This window comes from Lithobates pipiens, unplaced genomic scaffold, assembly GCF_037356315.1.
Source record: "Lithobates pipiens isolate NorthernLeopardFrog02 unplaced genomic scaffold, aLitPip1_a1.2 Scaffold_13, whole genome shotgun sequence".
Classification (NCBI taxonomy): Eukaryota; Metazoa; Chordata; class Amphibia; order Anura; family Ranidae; genus Lithobates; species Lithobates pipiens.
The window spans coordinates 234,303,722-234,327,062 of record NW_027507718.1 but is presented as its reverse complement, the minus strand read 5'-3'; the positions used below and the strand labels follow the sequence as shown (position 1 = coordinate 234,327,062).

General features: G+C 43.3%; 1 protein-coding gene across 3 annotated transcripts in view; it reads left to right on the top strand.

Moving 5' to 3' along the window:
- The window catches only part of SCAMP4 (secretory carrier membrane protein 4), a 63,044-nt gene extending 41,579 nt beyond the window's left edge, over nucleotides 1-21,465 (top strand). For all 3 annotated transcript variants that reach the window (XM_077476344.1, XM_077476347.1, XM_077476345.1), the window contains exons 5-7: nucleotides 2,213-2,314; nucleotides 10,563-10,680; nucleotides 15,049-21,465. In XM_077476344.1, coding sequence (XP_077332470.1) covers nucleotides 2,213-2,314; nucleotides 10,563-10,680; nucleotides 15,049-15,225 — 397 coding nt within the window. In that variant the 3' untranslated portion in view covers nucleotides 15,226-21,465. The remainder of the gene's footprint in view (nucleotides 1-2,212; nucleotides 2,315-10,562; nucleotides 10,681-15,048) is intronic.
- The last annotated feature ends 1,876 nt before the right edge of the window (nucleotides 21,466-23,341 follow it).

The window sequence follows — 23,341 nt, the reverse complement described above, 5'->3', positions numbered from 1 at the left end:
GGTGTTCCTGCCAGTCCTTCTGCTTTCCTATTAAAAACTGATTATGCTAAGCAGGAGAGCACAGCATGGTCACTTCCCTAGCTATGCTGGGAACTCAGCCTGCTCTCCTCCAATGATCAGACTTGTTCTGACACGCCCCTCCTGCACAGCCTTTCACTGGGATCATCAGTGTGCTGCTGCTTCTCTGCTTCTCCTCCCCCAGCTCTTATGCAGCTGAGAACAGAGGGAATGTGATTCCTTATAAAAAAAAAAGGAAAAAGGGTATTTATCATTTTTTTTTTTTTTTATCTATACACAAATATTCTGCCTTTCATTTCTATTTTAAACTGAATAGGTTGTTTTACAAGGTGATCGTTTACAACCACTTTAAGGTTGGTTATAAGTGTGACGTATGGGGGGGAAGTCTGAAGTACTTATTGTAGAGAGCAGAGAAAGGGATCATATAAAATAAGCAATATTTGATATTTAAACCCAGGCAAAACGTAATATATTGTACTTAGTCCTGATATGTAATGATTGCATACGTTTTCATGAGTCAAGCTAAGATGCTTTTCAGCAAGTACAGCAAATATGTGTTGATCTTCCCAGAAATGCTGTGTTTTTTACCACTTACTGTTTGCAAAACCGAAAGAATAAATGTTTATTCTTTCTGTAAGCTACTAACCCCAACGCATACCTGTAATGGAAAGTGCATAAACAGGAATTTACCTACTAACCATTGGTCATGTTAAAGTGGAACTAACCCAAAACCAAACATTTATTGTATTGCATCTTTCCAATTCCTAGATGTTGTGGCTGCATTTGTTCTTTTTAGATTTTCTTTCTTTTATTTTTATTTGGTGATCCAGCCAGTAAGCTTGCTGTTTTTCTACAGAACAAGCTGTGCTGCAGATGTAGCAGTTAGAAAGTAGCGACAAACCATTTAACACTGACAGGGGTGCTTACAAAGATCAGTTTTAAAAAAAAATGTAAAACCTTTATCCTAAAGTCAAACAATTTTTTGTTGTAGAGTGATGAACCGCTCAGAGGATTGCAATTGCATCTTTTCACCTCCCCTGCTAGATAGGGTGCTGGCTCAGTTTACAGGATATACGTTTTAAGGCAAAGCTCTGCACTGGTGGGGCCCCAATTCTGCAGCTGAATCAACTGTAGGAGACGGTCGTGGTGCTTGCTGGACTTTCTTGGGCGCTCTGAAGCCTTTTTCACAAATGCAGTGGAAATGTTTTTTTATGGGATTAAGTATATTTTAAAGACTTTGCAATTAATTGCAATTCATTTGATCACTCTCCATAACATTCTGGAGTATATGTAAATTGCCATTATAAAAACTAAGGCAGTAGACTTTGTGAAAATGAACATTTGTGTGATTCTCAAAACTTTTGGCCATGGCTGTACATAAGGTGTGTTACTGGCCAGATCACCAGGTGAAAATAGAGGGACGTAGCTTAAAAAGAAAAGAAAAATAATGCAGCTACTACATCTAATGATTGGTAATCTACAAGAATGTGGACTATGAGTTTAAATTGGGTTGTGAAAAGACCAGTTGGCTTGACAAATCAAAAAATTTTTTTTTAAACGAGAAAACTATTAAGAGTTCGGAAATGTTCTCAAACAAGCATAGGTCTACTTTTTTCACTGTTGGATGTTTTCTTCAAAAAATCCAATTTGTTTAAAGGGACTGTATAGTGGTTCTGTGCTTGTTTCCTTCCTTGTTCATTAAAATAATGCTAAAGTTCTTTTTTGCCTTAAAACAAAGTTTTTATTCATACCTACTCTGTGCAACAGTATTGCACCTCCTTATCTCGTCTTTGGTGGTCCGCCGCTGGCGCTGTTCGCACCTCCTTTGCTCCAGATGCCCCCTCAGCAATCACAGTGCTAAGGGTGCGCCTCAGTGTCTCTTATGAGACCTGGAAGAGAGAGGAGCAGTGCTGCAGATGGGACAGTGCTGAATAGGCGAGAGGAGGTCAGGTAAGTGTTTAGGGATGACTCTGAACTTGTCACACAAACAAAAAGGTGGGCTGCAGGGTGGAAAGTTAGAAAAGAGGCCATGTGTCTCAAAAGATCAATTTTTAGTGAGGAATGGATATCTTGGATTTGTGCAGAAGAAAACCGTATATGCAAATGTGTTATCTTTAGTAGGTCAGTTCTTTCAAATAATTTGTCTTCATTCTTAACAGGAAATTCTTAATATGTTTTTGTTGCTTCTCCTCAGGTCTGACAGCTCATTCAACTTCATGACTTTCTTTTTCATATGCGGGGTGCAGTTTGTCCTGTCTGTTGTTCAGGCCATCGGTATTTCCGGATGGGGTGCTTGGTGAGAATCTCAACATATAACTAATCCATGTGGCACATTTTCTATTTGGTAAACTTCAATGAGGGTGCCTTCACATTGCCCCACTATGTTTGACCACAGCGTGGGTGCAGCGCAGTGTACCTGGAGGTTTTGATGCAGGTTAGCTGCGCTTTGCTATAGACTTCTAGCTTCTATTTTCTGAAAGTGCACCACAATGCTTTCACGCAAGACATATGTCACAAAGTATAAACCTGACATTATGATCTAATTACCAACAGATATAAGAATCTTGCTTAACTGACCTATATTTATTCATATACAGTACTTTCTTTATTTTATCTGACAGGTTTTAATGTAACTCATTTAATGGATTGCAGATGCTATTTTAAAGTCAAAGGAATGCATTCCATGGCATTTCTTAGCTGAATACTATATTTTTTAGGAGCTGCTTGTATTGCTTGAACCTGCAGGCTATAAAAAAATCAAATTAAAAGCTAGTCCTGTTTTTCATGATACAGTGGGTATAGAACAAAAATCACCCTCCTTTTTAAAATCCAATATTTTTTTTGCTTTGCAGCCTGAAATGAAGACAGACTCTGTTTTTGTTTTATCCAGCTGTATTTACTAGTTCAACTTCTAACATCCAAGTGAAAGATATAATACCAACATGTCAGAAAAAATAAAAACAAATTCAAAAACAGAATCACTGTTTGGAAAACTGAGTTGGAAAAAGGATCACCTTCCTTATGTCAGTATTTTGTTGGACCAGATTGCGCTTTAATTACAGCCTTTAGTCTGTGATATGTCTCTACTAACTTTTCACATCTAGAGTTTGCAATATTTGCCCTCTCTTCTTTGCAGAAACTGCTCAAGTTCAGTTAAGTTTGATGGTGACCATTTTTGTGGGCTGTAGTCATCAAGTCATTCCACAGATTTTCAATGAAGTTTAAGTCTGTGCTTTGACTAAGCCATGCAAGCACATTCAGCCTTTTCTCCTTCAACCACTGTAAGGTAATTTTTGCTGTTGGCTTTGGATCATCGTCATGTTGGAAGGTCTGGCAGAGGGCAGTAGATTTTCCTCAAGAATTTGATAGTATAACAGGATATTACTACCTTCATGCTTTACTGTAGGAATGGTGATATTTGGATGATGAGCTGTATTGGATTTCTACCAGACATATCATTTGGTGTTCTGGCCAAATAATTCCATTTTAGTCTCATCTGACCATAACACCTTTTCCATGTGGCCTCAGAATCTTAAAGGTGCGTTTTTAAGGTGATCAGATTAGAAATATTTGGCCTCAACACCAAACAATATCTCTGGCCGAAATCCAATACAGCTCACCATTCATACAGTAAAGCATGGAGGTGGTAATATCCTGTAGCGGGGACTGGAGCACTTGTTGGGATAGAAGGAAAAATCGATGGGGCAAAATAGAATCAATATCTTGAGGAAAATCTGCTACCCTCTTCCAGAAACGTGTCAATAAGAAGAAGGTTTGCCTTCCAACATGACAATGACCCAAAGCACGCAGCAAAAATGACCACACAGTGGTTGAAGGAGAAAAAGGTAAATGTCCTTGCATGGCCTAGTCAGAGCCCAGACTTGAACCCCATTGAAAATCTGTGGAATGACTAGAAGACTGGAGTCCAGAAACGGTCACCATCAAATTTAACTGAATTTGAGCAGTCCTGCAAAGAAGAGTGGGCAAATATTGCAAAGTTAGTAGAGACATATCCCAACAGACTAAATGATGTAATTTAAAGCAAAAAGTTGTCCAACAAAAAACTGACATAAGGGGGGCTGGTCTATTTCCAACTCAATGATTCTGTTTTTTGAATTATTTTTATTAATTTTTTTGTGACATATTGGTGTTATATCTTTCACTTGGATGTTAGAAGTTGCACTAGTAAATACAGCTGGATGAAACAAAAACTGTGACTATTAATTTCAGGCTACAAAGCAACAAAATGTGATTATTTAACCACTTTCAGACCGGACCATTTTGCTGGCTTAGGACCAGAGCACTTTTTGTGATTTGGCACTGCGTCGCTTTAACTGACAATTGCACGTGGCTCCCAAACAAAATTGACATCCTTTTTTTTTTTTTCCCCACAAATAGAGCTTTCTTTTTGTGGTATTTGATCCCCTCTGCGGTTTTTATTTTTTGCGCTATAAACAAAAAAAGAGCGACAATTTTTTTTAAAAAAGCATTATTTTTTTACTTTTTGCTATATTAAATATCCCCAAAAAATATATAAAAAAAAATAATTTTTTTCTTGTGTTTAGGCCGATACGTATTCTTCTACATATATTTGGTAAAAAAAAATCGCAATAAGCGATTTATTGGTTTGTGCAAAAGTTATAGCGTTTACAAAATAGGGGTTTGTTTTATGGCATTTTTCTTAATATTTTTTTTTCTCTTATATTCACCGACCGAGACAGCTCCTCTCTGTAACTAAATGGGTTTGTTAGCCTGCCACTAGGAGAAACTAGGCAAAATTGTAACACAATACACAGAATTGTCAGTACTGCCCAGGGGGCGGACCCTGTGCTAACAACCCTCCCTGCTGCCCCAGCAGCCTCAGTTTTATTTTGCATAGTGTAGGAGAATGACCTAGGAACCCTGCGGGCCCTTTGGTCCATTTTTTTTGATGCAGGCTTTATACTTTTGCACAAGATAGAAGATCACAGGATCTTTCATCAACTGCCGGCTGGGTGACAGGCTGGTTGAGTTATCCTTGTAGTCCCCCCAGTCTGGCCATCAAGCGTGTGCAGGTCGCAGCTAAGGCTCGGCAGGCCACGACATACCTCAGCTCCAGAGGTGGTCGGTGAGCTTCAATGCTCCGGGGTATACATATGACCGGGCTACTGATGTCTGGATCACAGTATACCGAGGCCAGCAGCCACCCTGTAATTGCGCAGGAGTGGGTCTGTGATGGAATGTCTCCCAGCTCTTCAGGAATGGTAAGTACGGCTCTCCCTCCTTCGGGGGGTTGAGCAGTTGGGCATTCCCTGGGAGGTCGATTCAGGGCCACCTCACCTCCTTCTCTTCTCTCCCACGTCCCTATCCTCCCTCCTCCCCCCATGGCTGCATGTGCTGCTGGCGGGGTGTGTATGGGGATCGCTGGGTCTCTCACCTATAGGGGGTCTGTGCGGCTAGCGATGGTCCTGGTCCCGGGGTGGGGGGATCCCAAAAAAGGTGTATGTGGAAGTATTTTTGCTGGGTAGAGGCAGCGCTGTTTTATGATTTCTCTTGTCACCGCATGGCGCTGTCCGGCGGCCATTTTGGCTGCGGGCAGAGCAGGTTCCCCTTGTGAGCCTCAGCGGCCATTTTCTATGAGATTTTCCTATTAGTATCATTGGCGGCCATTTCTTTGAAGCCCGAGCGCTCTTTTCACCGCAGCTCTCTTGTGACAGCATACCATGTGCTATCACATTCTGTTTCCTGTGTTCCCTGTGTATACAGGATGCTGGATGGCCATTCCCTGAACGCTGGTGCAAGCTCTGCAGATCGTTTCACTGCTCTTTTCTACAGATGCTGCCGACACAGCTTCTTCACTCTGCACTTGAGTAACCTCCTGGGGACTACAGGCACGGCTAGTAACCATCACAGAACGCCCCAGGGTGGTGAGTCTGGTGCTAGGAATCCCCCCCCCCCCAGGGGGCGGCAGTAGGAGGGTGGGACCTTCACTGTCCTAAGTGCCCTTTCAGGTGGCAGACAGGGTAGGGTCAGCATGGCTTCAGAAACTGGTGTTTCTTCCCCCGAAATCCAGGCTATTGCAACCGGGTCACCTGCAGATAGTGCTGTGCCCATGGACACCCTGACGGCGGTCCTTAACTCTTTTGTTGCAAAAATAGAGGCGGTGCGTGGAAGGAAAGGTGCGCGTAAAAGGCCCCTGCAGGTCTGCTGACCAGGCATCCAAGAAAGCCCTGACGGATCTTCCCTTCCTTGGCGACCGGCTCTTTGGAGCCTCGTTGGATGACATTATTAAAAATGCCACGGGTGGTAAGAGTACACTACTCCCACAGGCCAGGAAGACTAAGGAGCCACACCACAGGCAAGGGCCCTCTTTTTCCGCTCACAAGCTGCTTTTTCGTCCACCCGGTGCTTCGACAGGACGCCCACGGATGGTCAGAAGCGTCCCTGGAACCACAAGCCTAACAAGCCTGCGAACAAAAGTGCTACCGCATGAAGGTTTGCCCCCACCCAAATCTCAGTTGGAGGGTCGTCTTCGGGAGTTTGCAGCCTGGTGGACCTCCCGGTTATCCGACCAATGGGTCTGCAATCTGATTTCTACAGGCTACAAGATAGAGTTTCTCTCTTGGCCGCCAAACAGATTCTTCCCCTCCAGCATACCCGCACCCCTGGTTCGCTGGGAGGCCCTGTTAGGGGCGGTGAGGGACTTGCTGAATCGGGTTGATTGTACCAGTTCCAGAATCGGAACGCTTCCAGGGGTTCTACTCAAATCTGTTTGTGGTTCCCAAGAAGGAAGGGGTATGTCTGATCTTGGACTTAAAAGCCCTCAATCAGTTTGTAAAAGTGCAGAGGTTCAGAATAGAATCAGTTCGCTCAGTAGTCGCTACACTCCATCAAGGGGACTCCCTGGAATCCTTGGACATCCAGGATGCGTACCTGTACATACCCATATGCATCAAAAATTTCTGCATTTGGCAGTCGGGGAAGCCCACTACCAATTTGTGGCTCTTTCTTTTGGCCTGGCATCAGCCCCCCCGAGTCTTTACCAAAGTACTGGTTCCAGTATTGCCATTGCTGCGACAATGCAGGATCGCGATCATGGGCTACCTAGACGATCTCCTCCTGAGAGCATCTTCCGCCTCAGAATTAGAGGAGGATGTGGCGATCACCATGCAGACCCTGCAAGAATTTGGATGGCGGTTGAACCTAAAGAAGTCGGTGATTGTAATGACCCAGCATCTGGAGTACCTAGGTTTGCTATTGGACTCCAGGGAAGCGAGAGTCTTTCGCCCCCGTCAGACAAATTGCAGACTCTCAGAGCTGCGGTCAAACTACTGATGAACCGCAAGTGGTGGTCGCTCCGCTTTTGCATGCAAGTACTGGGGCTCATGGTAGTCTCCTTCGAGGCAGTGCCTTATGCCCAGTTCCACACCAGAGTCCTGCAGAAGGAGATTTTGACAAAATGGGACAGATCTCCATTGTCCCTGGATCAGCAGATCCAGGTGAGCCAGCCAGTCAGGGACTCTCTGATCTGGTGGTTGAGGTCCCCGGTGATTCAGTCCGGAAAATCGTTCCTTCCTCTGAATTGGATGGTAATCACTACGGACGCCAGTCTATCCGGCTGGGGTGGAGTGATGGGGATTCAGTTGGCGCAGGGCCTCTGGTCGACAGAAGAATCCGAGTTGTCGATCAATCTGCTGGAATTGAGAGCGATCAGGCTGTGCCTCCACACATGGTCGGTCGATGTGTCTTCAAGGACCTCCGATCAGGATACAGTCGGACATTGCCACGGCTATGGTGTACATAAATCACCAAGGGGGAACAAGAAGCTCAGCCACTGCTCGGGAGGTTGCTCACATACTTCAGTGGGCAGAGCGACACGTTCTGGCCCTGTCGGCCATTTACATCCCGGGGGTGGAAAATTGGCAGGCAGACTATCTGAGTTGACAGATGCTGGACCCAAGAGAATGGGCATTGCATCCGGAGATATAAAGGCTGCTGTGCCTTGAAATGGGGCACACCAGATGTGGATCTATTGGCCTCCCGTCTCAATCGGAAGGTGCCGAGATTCGTGTCCAGGACAAGAGATCCGTGGGCAGATGCGCTGGTGGCTCCGTGGGATCAGTACCAGCTGATCTACGCCTTTCCTCCACTAAAACTGTTACCACGCCTGCTGCGCAGAGTGGAAGCCGAGGGGATTCCAGTAATCCTGGATGCCCCAGATTGCCCTCAGCGTCCTTGGTACGCAGACCTGGTGCGTCTGGTGGCAGACGCTCCCTGGCGACTGCCGCTGCGGGAGGACCTCCTGTCTCGAGGTCCAATCTTTCACCCTGCTTTAACGGCATGGCTATTGAGAGCCAGGTGCTGAGGAACCAGGGTCTGTCGGACTCGGTGATTCTGACTATGTTGAGGGCGCGGAAATCTTCTTCACGGAAGATATACCATCGTACCTGGAGATATAGGCCTGTGTGAGGAGAAAGGGTGGCATCCGCGCTCCTTTTCTATATCCATGATCCTGCTGTTTCCTCAGCAAGGTGTAGACCAGAAGTTGACGTTGAGCACCATTAAGGGGCAAATTTCAGCTCTGGCTGTCTTTTTTTCAGCGACCCCTGGCGTCTCATTCATTAGTGAGTACCTTTGTTCAGGGGGTATGACATGTAGTCCCTCCGGTGCATCCACCGTTACTTCCATGGGATTTGAACCTGGTGTTATCGGCGCTTCAGAAGCCGCCGTTTGAGAATATCAGGGAGATTCCCCTGTTGACCCTTTCACAGAAAGTGGTCTTTCTAGTGGCCATCACATCGGCCAGGAGGGTTTTGGAATTGGCGGCCTTGTCCTGCAAGTCGCCTTATCTGGTCATCCAAAAGGATAAGGTGGTGTTGCGTCCACAACCGTCCTTTCTACCGAAGGTGGTCTCAGCTTTTCATATCAATGAGGACATTGTATTACCATTGTTGTGTCATAAGCCGAAGCACCCCAAAGAGGTGGTCCTTCATGCTCTCGACGTAGTTAGGGCCCTAAAAGTGTATTTGTTGGCCACGGCTCCCTTTCGGAGGTCAGACTCGCTGTTTGTTTCGGTGGCTGGTCCAAAGAAAGGTATGGTGGTCTCGTCTGCCACCATTTCCAGGTGGATCAGACAGATTGTAGTACAAGCCTACGCCTTGACGGGGCAGGTGCCCCCCTTTCTGGTCACGGCCCACTCTACAGGGGCAATCGGAACGTCTTGGGCCTTCCGACACCAAGCGTCGGTCACTCGGGTGTGTAAGGCGGCGACCTGGTCGTCTGTCCATATGTTTACCAAGTTCTACAAGGTAGACGTCCGTGCATCGGCTGATGCCTGTTTTGGCCGCAAAGTTTTGCAGGCGGCCATGTAGTTGCAATCAAGATTTTTTCCTTGTTTTTCGATAAAAACGCAGTACTGTTGGTTAATGCACTGTTGCATTACATCCGCAAACAGCTTGCGGTGTTGGGGATCTCTCCTGTTGAGAATACCCGGTTATATGGCGGTGTGTTTTTCCGTACACTGCTGTTTTTTTGTGGGTTTAGTTTCACTAGTTCCCACTTACCATGGTGGATGAAGTTTTAATGCTGTTTTTTCCCACCCCTCGTTTGGCACTGCTTGGGGATGCCCCATTTAGTTACAGAGAGGAGCTGTGTCGGTCGGTGAATATAAGAGAAAATAGGATTTTTGTACTCACCGTAAAATCCTTTTCTCTGTAATTCTCTGACCGACACAGCACCCACCCCTCCTTTTATTTTTTTTTCTCTAAGTTATACTGCTTGTTGATGTACTGAGGCTGCTGGGGCAGCAGGGTGTGTTGTTAGCACAGGGTCCACCCCCTGGCCGTTACTGACAATTCTGTGTATTGTGTTACAATTTTGCCTAGTTCTCTTAGTGGCAGGCTAAAAAACCCATTTAGTTACAGAGAGGAGCTGTGTCGGTCGGTGAATTACAGAGAAAAGTATTCACACATCAGACTTTTTTTACACTTTTTTTGGGACTATTGTAATTTATACAACTATCAGTGCTATACAAATGCACTGATTCCTGTGTAAATGACACTGGCAGTGAAGGGGTTATCCAGGAGGTGGCAGTATAGGGGTTAAGTGTGTCCTAGGGGCGTGTTGCTAACTGTGGGGGGCGTGGCTGTGTTTTACAGACCAGTAATTTCTGCTCCAATCACAGGGAGCAGAGATCAGTGCCACTTGTTGCTAGGCAGAACGGGGAGATGCTGTTTACATCGGCATCTCCCCGTTCTTCCTCCCCTTGAGACGAACGCGGGTATCCCCCCGGCGATCGAGTATGCTGGACTCATGGAGGTCCCAACAGGTGCGCGGCCCCGGCGGTGCGCCCGCGATGGCACGGCAGCAAATTCAAAGGGACGTACCTGTATGCCCATTTGCCTGTCCGTGCCATTCTGCCGACGTACATCGTCGTGCGACGGTCGGGAATCGGTTAAAGGGGGTGATTCTTTTCTATACCCACTGTATATTCTATAGTGTATGGGAGGAATCCTTATGTACTTATTATTATACTTATTATTTTCCTTTTTCTTTTTACTTTGAAGTGGCTGGCTGGCTGCAGTGACATTTTTCAGCTACAATGTAGGGGCTGCCATCGTGATGCTTTTCCCAGCTGTGATGTTTACCGTCAGTGCGATTGCAACTGCTCTAGCATTGGTCAAGGTAGGCAAATAGATATTATAATATTTAATATTTAAAGTGTTCTGTGTCAGTGTTGGCAACTTTTTAAAGGCTAAATTTATTTTTTTTCTTTAGTTTTTGGCTAGAGTGGGGGGGGATTAGAACACTTGTCAGTTTTTATTGCTGCCTGTGTCTCCGTTATTGAGATTCACCCTCTCGTTTTGTCTTGTTTACCATTATCATTGAAAATGAAAATTGAGTACTGTCCATGATACTTTTTTTATTTGCACTAACATACAATTTTTCAGGACAAGCTTTTGGGGTATGTCCCCTTCTTCAAGGTCCAAGCAGTACTGATTCACAATTTTTTAAGCAGAATGTTAAAAACAAAAAAAACACATATCTGAGGGAAAGGAGAGAGGAAAAAAAAAGAGAAAAACAAACACAAATCAATGGTAATAAAGATAGCATCAGAGTTAGTGAGATAAGACGGAGAGCAATAGAAAGGGGGGATGGCAGTCACAGAGGGGGTTGTAAAACTTTAGTATAAGGCCCCTTTCACACGGCGGATAGACTTGTGCTTTTAGCTGCAAATTTTATAGTTTTCTACCACAGCTAAAAGCACACAATGCTTTCCTATGGCCTCATTCACACACTGCGTTTAGCTGCGACTTAGTTACATGCGGTTTGGTGTGGATAGAAAAAATAGAATTGACTGCGTCCAGGAGCAATTTAGCGCAGCTATCTGAACATAACCGCTGGTAATTGCAGTGTACTATTTCACCTGCGGATAGCAGCGTGAGGGGAAAAAAAAGATATAGATGGAAATAGATGGTTTGAAATGCAGAGGACTGAAATGCATCATGGGTAGAGGTCAAGGGACCCAAAAAAAAAACAATAAACAAAAAAGGGTTGCTATGGGAATTACTACCGCAGCTAAACGCAACCGCATGTAATTGCACTGTACAAATGCAGCTGATCGCAGTGTCTGGAGTCTTCAATTTCACAGAACAAACTATATGCTTTTAACTGCGGCAGAACAGCTGTCCGTGTGAAAGGGGCCTAATGGGTAAGGAAACCAATATCTAAATTCAGGCCATTATTTTTTTGTGTCAAAAATAATTATCATTCTTAGTTCAAATGTTTTCCTTTCCTGGATAGTTCTGAAATTCCCTTTATGAACTAAAACATTGAGGTCTTCTATAGTGTGGTCAGGTTGTGAGAAGTGATGTCCCACAGGTGCGCATAAACTGTCTTCTTTATGTTCCTTGATGGTATGTCTGTGTAAATTCATCCTCGTTTGCAACTTCTGTCCTGTTTTCACCAACATAAGATCCTTTGCTGCACCTTTTGCATTGGATGAGGTACACAACATTACTGGAGGTACAGTTGTAAGATCCCATGATATTGAAGTTCCCATTTGCGTGTGTGACACTTTTGGATAGATTGATCTGGTTGCATAGTTTGCAGCGCTTTTTATTGCAGGGTTTGCTTCCATTATTTGTGACTTTATAATCAGAGTGAAGTTTCCTGCTGATTAGTTTGTGTCTGAGGTTGGGTGATTGTCTGAAAGCCAATAATGGGGGATGTCTGAATATTCCTTTCAGAGTTTCATCCTCTGTTATAATGGGTTGTAAATTTTTCTTTGATTATCTTTTTGATCCCTTCTAGTGCTGGGTTGTATGTGGTGACTAGAGGTACTCGGTTATTTGTTGTTTTCTCTGTGTATTGGAGGTGATTTTCTCTTGAGGTTTTCAAGGCTGTGTTTATGCTGTTGTTGATGGTTTTGTCTTTGTAACCTTTCTTATGGAAGGAGTCTGCAAGTGTTCTGAGATGTTTATCTCTGTCTTCTGGGTCTAAACAAATTTGGTGGTATCTGATGGCCTGGCTGTGTATGATGGCCGTTTAGTGTGTTGGGAGTGAAAACTGGAACTGTGAAGATAGCTGCATCGGTCAGTCGGTTTTCTGTATATCGACGTGTGAAGCTTGTAATCCCTGATGTACTGTAGTGTGTAGAAAGTTGACATGTGTGTTTGAATAATCCCTTTTTTGTTTGATGGGTGAAAAGTGTTGATCAATGAGAATATTTGGATTTTAGATTTTCTTCACCTTCAGTCCATATCATGAAGATATCAATATAGCGATAATATCTGTATGGCTTTTGTTGTATGCTGTTCAGGAATTTGTCCTCCAGGTCAGCCATAAATACATTTGCATATTGGGGTGCCATTTTGCTTCCCATAGCAGTACCCATACACTGGAGATAGATGTCATTATTGAAAGTGAAGTAGTTGTGTGTTTAAGAATGAATTTAATGAGCTGTGTCACATCCTCAGCAGTGTATTTGTGGTTTGGTGAGGATGAGAAGAATCTGTGACATGCTGTGTTTCCTTTTGTGATCAGGTTGTTTAACTGCTTCTTTATGCGGCTATATGCAGTATCTTCCATCATACTTGATGTAATTGTAGAATCACATCAAGTATCGTTGAAAATTTTAATGAAAAGAAAAACCCAAAGTTTGGGTTATCCCCAAAAAAGTAATAGAGGGGAAGTCTTCCAATGGGACACTAGTTCTGGTGACCTGGGGGCCCCCAAGGAATTCTATTAATTTCTGGGGGGTTTCCTCTCACTTCCTGTTTGGCTATGGGACAGGAAGTGAAGGGAAATCTTTGCAATGGAACACAGATGGCAAAAACAATTCTGACAAGGGTTATAACCCTCCCTTGCTATATCCAAAATGCAAAAGAAGGTTTTTCCTATAGTTCTACTTTAAAAGCCAAGTTCACCTTTTTGATAAGAAATAATAAATTCTCATATTTGTGGATGTGCATTTATTTTTTTCCTGCAGGAGCCTGCAACACATTACACTAATGATCAGCAGGTCTCAGTTGCAATGTCAGGCTCCTGCACACTCTTCTTCCAGCTTTGTGGTCATACCTCCTTGTGGGCTTTCAGGTACAGAGCTGGAGGAAGGGTCAATGGACTACAACGGCGCTCATCAGCACCCTCGTCTATTGAGAGCTTCCAGCCCGTCTCCCGTGGTAGCAGACAGGACTTGTAGTTTTCTCATTCACAGATCCCTGTGAATGAATAACACGACTGTGCGGACAGAGCCCTGAACTGCTGTGCCTTTTCTAAAAATGTGACAGAGGGTGTTGGGAGAGGATCCCTTACTTGCTGTCACAGTGGAAGGGGATGAGCAGGGCATTCGCTAGAATTTTTCATGTTACACCCAAAATACATTTTGTAATATGTTCCAAGGGTGAACTTCTTTTTAAATAATTTCAATTACCCTGTATAAAAAAAGAAAAAGAAAAAACAAACTGAACAAAAAACTAATTATATTTTGGAATCCGTGTACGTGAGTGAAAGCATTAGTGTTAAAGCAGAAGAGAGAATGCAAACCAGACTGAAATTGCTGTAGAGGAATCATAAAGGCATTGATTTTGCAACTGGGAGGAGTGTCTAATGCCCCATACACACTATCAGATTATCTGCTGATTTTTTCCTTCAGGTTTACCAAAACCATGTAGTAGAAGGGCTTGCCTGATTGCATACACATTGAAACTCCTCCTAAGGTTTGACCTCATATTATGTGGTTTTGGTAAATCCAAAGGAAAAACTCAGCAGGAAAACTGATAGTGTGTATGGGGCCTAACTGGTAGTACACAACACTTTGCATTGGGATTACCAGTGTCTGTGTCACAACAGGACTCCGTGATTAAGTATTTGTACAACAGCTTGAGGCAAGGCAGGGGATTTAGTTTGTGTAATGGAACCTCCGCTTTAAGTGCTGGTGACCCCCTGGCATGTCATTTTTTTTGAGGGGGAGCGTGTACCCAGTTTTTACAGACACCCATGTCCCACTTCGTCCCCTTCCGCCGCCAGAAGGAAGATCACCTCTCCCGCCTCCCTCCCTGCAATCCAATCTTCTGGGACACGTCACAGGTCCCAGAAGATTGCCTGGCCATTCACAGCACGCAGCGCCGCTTGTGCATGCGCAGTGCGCCCACAGTTTGAATGGCGGCAGAGAGGAGAGGAGAACGGAGGCTTCGTGCACCCGCATTGCTGGACTGTGGGACAGGTGAGTGTCAGCAGCTACACTTTATTTTTTTATTTTTTGTAGCTGCTGACTTTTAAATGGGTGGAACTACTCCTTTAATGTTTAAAACTTATACCACTCATTTTCACTTTCATTTCCCCAGCCTAAATTATTATTAGGAAGTTTCCACAATCAGTTCATTGGTAACACATGACAAACGGAGCAGGAGAAGAACAGGACAATTGTAAAATGTATTCATGTAGGGATTCATGGTGCCAACTAAAGAACACAAAGTAAAATAGTAGGAAAATTATGGTCTTCTCTAAATGTTTTCAACCATTTTACCTGTAATGCTTTTTTTCTTAAAGGTGCACAGACTGTACAGAAGGGCTGGTTGCAGTTTCCAGAAAGCCCAAGATGAATGGGTCTCGGGGACCTGGAAGAGTCCACCTACCCATGAGGAACAGTACTCCAATTTTACTGGGCCCAGTCTACCCCAGTACCCTACAGTGCCAAATTATCCTGCAGAACGACAGTGGCCATAAACGTTTGCAGCCTTTTATAGCTTCTGGGTTTCCATTGGAGAGTTCTATGAAATCTACAGTGACCAAATTTCATGTGAAGATACCACATACAGCATCTGGCTCCTATAGACTGGTTATTCTATAATCTATTCTAATTAGCCAGACTTATTATTATTATAATTGTTAATATGAATATTACACCCTTTAGCTAAAGATGAAATTAAGACTGCAGTGATGTGTTGAGAAAACTGATCAAGTTGCATACGTTTAAACATGTACTAAAGGGTCTGACCGGTCTTTTAGACTCGGTTCACACCTATGCAGATTGCTTTTGATCAATTTTCTGCTGTGCTTTTTGCTGTGCGCTTTGCATTTTTGCACACAAGACTTTACTGCGATTTGATCCTTATTTGCTTTTTGCATTTTTATGGATTTTTTTGGTCAGTTTGTTGTTGGGAAGATTAAAAAACACAACATTGCGGCAAAATCACACTACATGCTTTTCTGCAGCGTCTCCATATATGTCTATTAAACAAAAAAAGCAAAAGCACCATTTTGTGTTTAAAAAAAGTCCCCGACCCTTTCCAAAAATGCAGCGGCTGAAAAAAATCATAGATATGAATGTGTTTCATAGGAAACCATGTTAAGTGAACTGTAGTGCGTTTCTGCAAAAAAAACGCATAGGTGTGAAGCAGGCTTTAATATGCCTTAGAGATGTGAAATGGAGACTTAAACAAACAAATCAACTATTTACAAGTTGTTTTCATTTCTCAAGCTTTCTAGACAATATGCAACTTTAACATGTTATGTTATTCATTTTTAAGGCCCGGTTCACACTAGATGCAGTGCGGGAACCACATGCGGTTTGAACAGGAATCGCTTTGCATTCCTATTCAAATCACAGGGGATTCTGCAGCAGTGTAATTTGAGCCATTAATTCTGTATGGCTTTAATCACACCGCATCCGCACCTAAATCACACAGAAATTTTTATATTTTTTTCTGCCGCACCAGAATTGGATAGCATGAGTATTCACCTCCATGTGATCTTATTATGCAAATCACACTGAACTTTGCAAACAGATTTAGGGGGGTCATTAACATAAAATACACACCCTCAGCGATTTATATGCACAGGCTGCGATTTTTGATTCTGTGCGGAAACCGCACAGAATTTGCTGCAAATTCCGCACTGCATCGATGCGAACCAGGTCTAAGCCTTTTAATTTCCAGAAAATCTTTTAGCCCTCGTTTCACACTAATGCGTTTCCCGCACCGCATTGTAATCACACGGCGTCCATGCGATACGCTGTTGATGTCGATGTTAGATTAACGACATGCCAAAACAGATTGCAAAACGCAGTGTGATTGCTTGAATCGGATCACATGGGTGTAAACATCCATGTGATCCGATTCAGGTATGGATAAAAAAGACTTCTGCACCGTTTTGGTGCTGATGTGATATGATAACTCAAATCGCATCGCACAGGCATCGCATGTAATGTGCACAGGAATCCCGTGTGAATCACATGCAGTGTCCAGCTGTTCAAAACATATGTTCCTTACAGCTGAATTTCAGGCAAACCGCTTAATATATTATTGAAATGCATACATGGGAAATGTTTTACCTGCAAAGGATTTCTGACCATTCGGTTTTGAGTTTATACTCAACCCATCCAGCGAGCAGATCCAGGTTAGTGACCTGACTTATTTTCTACTGGATTTAAGCAATACAGCTCGCTGCACTTAGCTTGCTATTTAAAAAGTAAAGGCACAGCAATGAATTATTATTTTATAAGGGTATCCTTGCTAGCTCAGGTGCACTGTAGCACACCTGATTGGCTGCTGCTGCTGCTACCAGTCCTTCTTCCATTTTGACTTGTACAGGGGATTACAAGAGACTAACTCCAAGTCAGATTCAGTTACTTACGCTAATTGAATTTCAAAATGTATTTCATTTTTTTAATCAACACCTAACTGCATATATATATATATATTATATCTAACTGAAGTTCAGCTTTAATGCCAAAAAAGAATTTATAAGTTTTACAACTCTTTTTCAGTAGTACCCATCTGACATACTCATTTGCATTTTGAAAATGTTATTATATATATATATGCACCTAATCTATTTATGATGTAATTTAATTATGTGTATTGGATATAGACCTCATTTTAGTGATCTAGGATTATATATCTATTATGATATTATTATGTATGATGCATTATGCATATCAAATCTTACAGAAGTGCCTTACAGCAAGAGAATAATTTTGTATATAGTCATTTTTTTCTGTTTTGTATACATTTCACATTCTCGCAAATTGATTTGAAATCTTTTTCTGAGGTTTAATTATAAAGTGATGATTTGGCTGTAGATGGTTTCATTTGTTACTTAAAGTATATCAACATCTCTGTTTATCGTGGTGAGCCATTAATGCACAAAGACACAGCAATGAGAAATTCAACATTCCTAAACAGTTTCAAATGTTTTTTTATCAAAACACTAGAAGGGGAATCTTCTGATTGTCACACCTTTTCCAGTGACAACTGTCTAAAAGGGGACCCCCCCCTTCTTCTTTTTTTTTTTTCTTTTTTTTGTATTTAAGAGAGAAATTTGTCAATTTCACTTCGCTTCCTAGAACAGAAAGTTGGGGGAATCGTCCCCAACAGAACACCGCAAAAAATAAAATAAAAACCAACCTGGCAATGAGTTTAAATATTCTATACTAAAAATTACCTTTTAGATTCCCTTTAAGCCAAATCAAATCATTGAAATTTATAGTGCTTTTCCATGTGTATAATGTGTTGCCAAAATTTGTATGGTTTGCTTCAAACTGGCTTTAAATTGGTACACTTCTTCTCTTTTTTTTTGCCTGTCTTTGACAGTTTACTAAAAGTGGACCAAAGGAAATTCTAAGTGGATGTTATTTAACACAACATCGAACAGTTGGCTTCCAGGTTGCTGTGGCCAAAAGCCAATGTTTGTTCTTTGCTCCAGTTTAAGGGCCTGTTCACACTAAACTGCAGTAGTTTAGTGTCCAGCAGCTGTCTGTTCTGGCTGCATTTTTTACCCCAAATAAACTTTATTTGAAGTGCACAAAAGTGACACTTTATTCATGTTACTGTACACATAATGTGTTGCGCTGCTGTACAGTGACATGCTATCCTGTCTAGTGCACTGTAATAAAGTGCAGCACATCTCAGATCACTGCAGCACAGCTCCAGGCTATGTTTCAGTTGGAACGCTACCGGTGGCTGGCATTCTTCTAGTGCGGGAAAAACACCAGTGACCACGCTGGCGTATGTGTGAAATGGCTCTTAGTAAAGAGCCACAATGCTTTCTTTCTCGTACATCACAGGACACAGAGTCTCAGTAATTACTGATGGGTTCTAGGGTATCACTAGGTGATTGGACACTGGACAAGGAAGTTCAACCCCTTATATAACCCCTCCCCTTACTGGGAGTAACTAAGTTTTTTCGCCAGTGTCTTAGGTGTTGATCACGAATAAAGATGTGCTGTGCTGAGCTCCACTGGAATATCCTCACTGGGGTTAGCCATGCAACCAGATCCATTCAAGGTGTCTTTTGCAGGCCGAATTGGATGGTACCCGGGCCTCGTGTCCAAAGAATCAAGGTTTTACCTGCAACACTTCTCTTTTTAGAGAGCTGAACCCCGAGATCCAGTATTTGTTTTTTTCAGCCATATTCCTAGCGGGGTGCTTTACAGGCCCAGAACTGCGGATCCCTCTATTCAAGGGGGCCCCAGTCTCTGAAGGTTTTTCTCTAAACGGAGCCCACCGTGAGAAGTGAAGATTGGATCTGTTACACAGAACCCTGCAGCTGGATAAGGTGAGGGAGACTCCTCAAGAATTTTTCTAATTCTAGTGGGTTTCTCCTTTAAGTAAATGTATGCTATGCCTAAAGTCGCCACCGGGGGCTGTCAAGAGCACATATTTTCATGCCTGATCTGTATGTCTCTGTGTCCACATTGTACGCTCCTCCAGCCATGCTCCAGTTAGGATGTGGATAGGGGGGTTTTCTCCTTCAGGGATTCTCCCCCCACGGCTTAGGGGGCTGAGGTGAGACTGAACAGGGAGCGTTAGTATACTGCGCCGTCTGCCGCTGCCATTACGGCTTCACATCCACCGGCCCTTCTCTCTCCTCCGTCCCAGCCTCCCCTCCATGCTTGCCCAAGAGTTCAGAGCCTCGGCTCATGCAGGAAACGCTGTTTTTTTTAAAAAGACGAGGGGGGGCGGGAAGGGATGGTCGAAGGAGAGGGGCGGAGCATTAATGCGACGTTGGCGTAGTTGAGCGCCCACATCGCAGGCTACACAAGCTATAAAGTGCACTCTTTTTCAGGTGCACACGGCTTATGGAGGGACACAGAGCAGACAGGCGCATGTGAGTTTTGGGGACGCAGGCATTCCCAGGCAGCATTTACTTAAGCACCAGACTGAGTCTTGGTAGCAACAGCAGTTGCTGAACTACATTGCTCAGCAGTCAGTGCATTTTTTGTGTGGTACCTCTATCTTTTGTTGCTTTGCACTATGGGCAGAAGAGGTACAAATACCCCGAGAAGTAAGGGCTCAAAGGGGTCCCCCTCAGGCTCTGAGGATCTCCCCTGCAGCACCTCTCCCCCCAAAGGACCTGGGGAAGCTGGCCAGCGTGAGCCGTTGGGGTCAGAAGTTTCAACTGCTTCTGGCACTTCAGCCCCTGTATAAATTATGCAGGAGGTTTTTTCCTCAACCATAAATGGATTAGAGGAAAGGTTAGTGGCCTTAATCGCATCTTCACTCAGTGGAAGAAGGCAAACAGCAAGCCCGGGGGTTGGAAAACCTACCAGTGGCTTTGTGTTTTGCTGTTGATGCTATCAGAGATTCTATCCTCCAGACTACTCGCCTTACGCTTGGGTTGGTTCATATGCGTAGAATCTTATGCCGGGTACACACCACCGGACAGCAAAGGTCTGACGGAACGATTCCGACAGACAATTAGATCGTGTGTGGGCTCCATCGGACCTTATGCTGTCCAAACATCTGACGGACTTTAGAAACAGAACATGTTTCAAATTTTTCCGCCGGAACTCCGACTGACCCAGTTCCTATGGAGAAATCTGCTTGTCTGCATGCTAGTCCAACGGACAAAAACCGACGCTGGAGCAGCTATTGGCTACTGGCTGTGAACTTCCTTATTCTAGTCTGGTCATACGTCATCACGTTCAAATCCGTTAGACTAGAATTGTTCAAGCTTATGGTTTGAAGCAAAAAGTTCTGTCCTTTCAGATCAAGTTGCACTCCACTAGGGATATTAGTGCTTCGTGGGAAGTGCATCACCAGGCCTCCATGGCTCAAATCTGCAAGGCTGCAACCTGGTCGTTAGTCCATACATTCACCAAATTTTATTAGGTGGATGTGAGAAGGCATGAGGATATCCCCTTTGGGCTTAGTGTGCTGCAGGCAGTGGTACAAGGTCCTCAGGTCTGATTACACCCTACTTTGTGTGGTTCCCCTCCCCTCGGATAGCATTGCTCTGGGACATGACCCATGATGTATGAGAAAGAAAATAGGATTTATAACAGCTTATCTGTAAAATCCTTTTCTTTTGAGGTACATCACAGGACACAGAGGTCCCTCCCCTCTTCTAATACACTTATATTGCTTTGCTACAAAACTGAGGTACTCCCAGTAAGGGGAGGAGTTATATAGGGGGTTGAACTTCCCGTCTAGGGTGTGCTAGTGTCCAATCACCTAGTGATACCCTATAACCCATCAGTAATTACCGAGTCTCTGTGTCCCGTGATGTACCTCAAAAGAAAAGGATTTTACAGGTAAGCTGTTATAAAAATCCTATTTTTGTCTCTGGCTTATGCCACAATATAAAAACTAAAATTGTTACAATGAAGATCCGGTCAGCTGGAATCCTACAGTGCCAAGAAGGATGTTGCAAATTAAAGATGTACTCACTAGATGCTACAATAAGTCACTTATCTCTACTAAAGTTTTGGACCACTTTGTAAAGTACTCCGCATAAGAGCTTTTCTGCAACCAGTTGTGAGAAACTTTTTCTATGTGTAATTTAATAATATCAGTTTACACAGAGTATTGCAAGGAGCTGTGGCCTGTCAGAAAAACATTATGTACTGGAAATATAATAAATTCTAGCTCTATTCCAAAGCTGAATGTTTGTGGATTAATAAGGATGATGAATTGTGTGAACTGAAGGAAAAAAATATAATGGAAATAAAAGGCTACTACATGATGTTTTCGTTCTGTGCACACTCAGCGGCACACCCAAAATATTATGAGAGTCAGCAGTGTCTGAATCATTGCATTTCGTGGTGGAGAGAGGAAACAGCATGCTGTTTTTAAATGTTTAAAAAATAATATATAAATATGTTAGGCATGCTTTACTTTTAGTTTTTTTTTTTTTTTTAGTTTTTTTTAGTTTTTTTTTACTTTTACTTTTAAAAATAAAGCAAACTCACCTGGGTGGTTGCAGCATTGATCTGATGTTGTGTCTGTCCCCGTAAGATCAAGAACTGAGTGATGAAACACTGCTGATTGCTCAGTTCTTAGTCTTCAGTCTGTCACTGGTTCTTGCAGTGCTTCATGTTTGCTATCCCTTAGTAGGGTTGGTAGTGCTTTTTGTTTGCTAGATCTGGCTTCAGATTGGCTACATTTCAAATATTGCTCTGGAGTCTAGGAAAATCCTCTGCACCAAGCGGCTCTAGAAACCCCAGCTCCGGCTTCAGAGCTGCTCCAAAACTACTTATAACACCTAAATTTGCATAGGTGCTTCAGCAGGATTCTAGAGATCACTATGTGAAAGTAAAGCTGGCTATGCATGGGTCTGTTTTTTTTCGATCAGCCAGAGGGCTGACCAAAAAGAAAAATGGTCAGATTCTCTCATCCACAAACACTCGAGGTGGATGAGGGAATGCACTATTTTTTTCTGACAGCAGGACTCCTCTGCTGTCAGAATACACTGACTAGCGCTGTAGCAAGTGCTGATTGAGCAAAAATGTGCCAGCATTACCGTTTGGCAGGAGTCAATCATTAGAACGGCCATAGATGGATCAAAATTTGGCTGGTTCCTACTGAATCCAGGCAAATTTTTGTCCATCTATAGTCAGCTTAAAGGTTTTTCCTGGCACCTTTATGGAACCTTTATCCTGTAACAAAGTTACCACAGAATGATTTATTTTACTACGGGTTTACATTACGGTCTCATGCACACGGTGGGGGGTTTATTTACTAAAGGCAAATCCACTTTGCACTTCAAGTGCACTTGGAAGGAAAATAAAAAACAGCATTTTATCTTGCACATAATTGGATGAAAAAAATCAGCAGAGCTTCCACTCATTTTAGATCTACCCTTTAGATCTTTAGCTTTAGAATGACTGCACTTCCAAGTGCACTTGCAAGTGTGTTTTTACAGCTGCTTTTACCAGCGTCAGACATTTTATTTGTATTTTTTGCAGCTTAAATATGCCTCTTCATGTTGTTCTATGTGAGTGGCATAGGCATTTTTAAGCTGGTAAAAAAAACAGGGCCAGTGCGTTCTGGAGCAGCAGCATTACAGCTGTAAAAACATTTGATGCTGCTAAACATGGCCTAAACGTATCGTTAAGCCTTGCCGATGTTTTTTTTTTTTTGACATGTCAAAATCAATGGTTCCCTATGAGAGCCGTCTTAACTGACTTTCCGCCCATTGATTTGAATGGAAGTCGCATCCAAGTTGGATCATCATGTGCTCTGAGGATCTTGAAGGGGAACCCCATGCCATCATTTTAAAAAACAGCATTGCCCCCCCCCCCAACCAATACCATACCATACCATACCCTACCCTTCAGGCTGGTATGGATCTTGAGGGAAAACCCCACGCCTTAAACCAAGCCTGGCAGGTTAGGCCCCACCCATCCTGGGCTCTGGGGGCAGGGGACTTATCGGAATCTGGAAGCTCCCTTTAACAAGGGGGGGCCCCCAGATCCAGGCCCCCCTCCCTATGTGAATGACTACGGGGTACATTGTACCCCATACCCATTCACCCCAAAAAAAACTGTGTAGTGTAAATAAAAACAAGAAACGGTTTTCACAAGTCCTTTATTAAAAATCTTCCTCCATTCTTCTCCCTC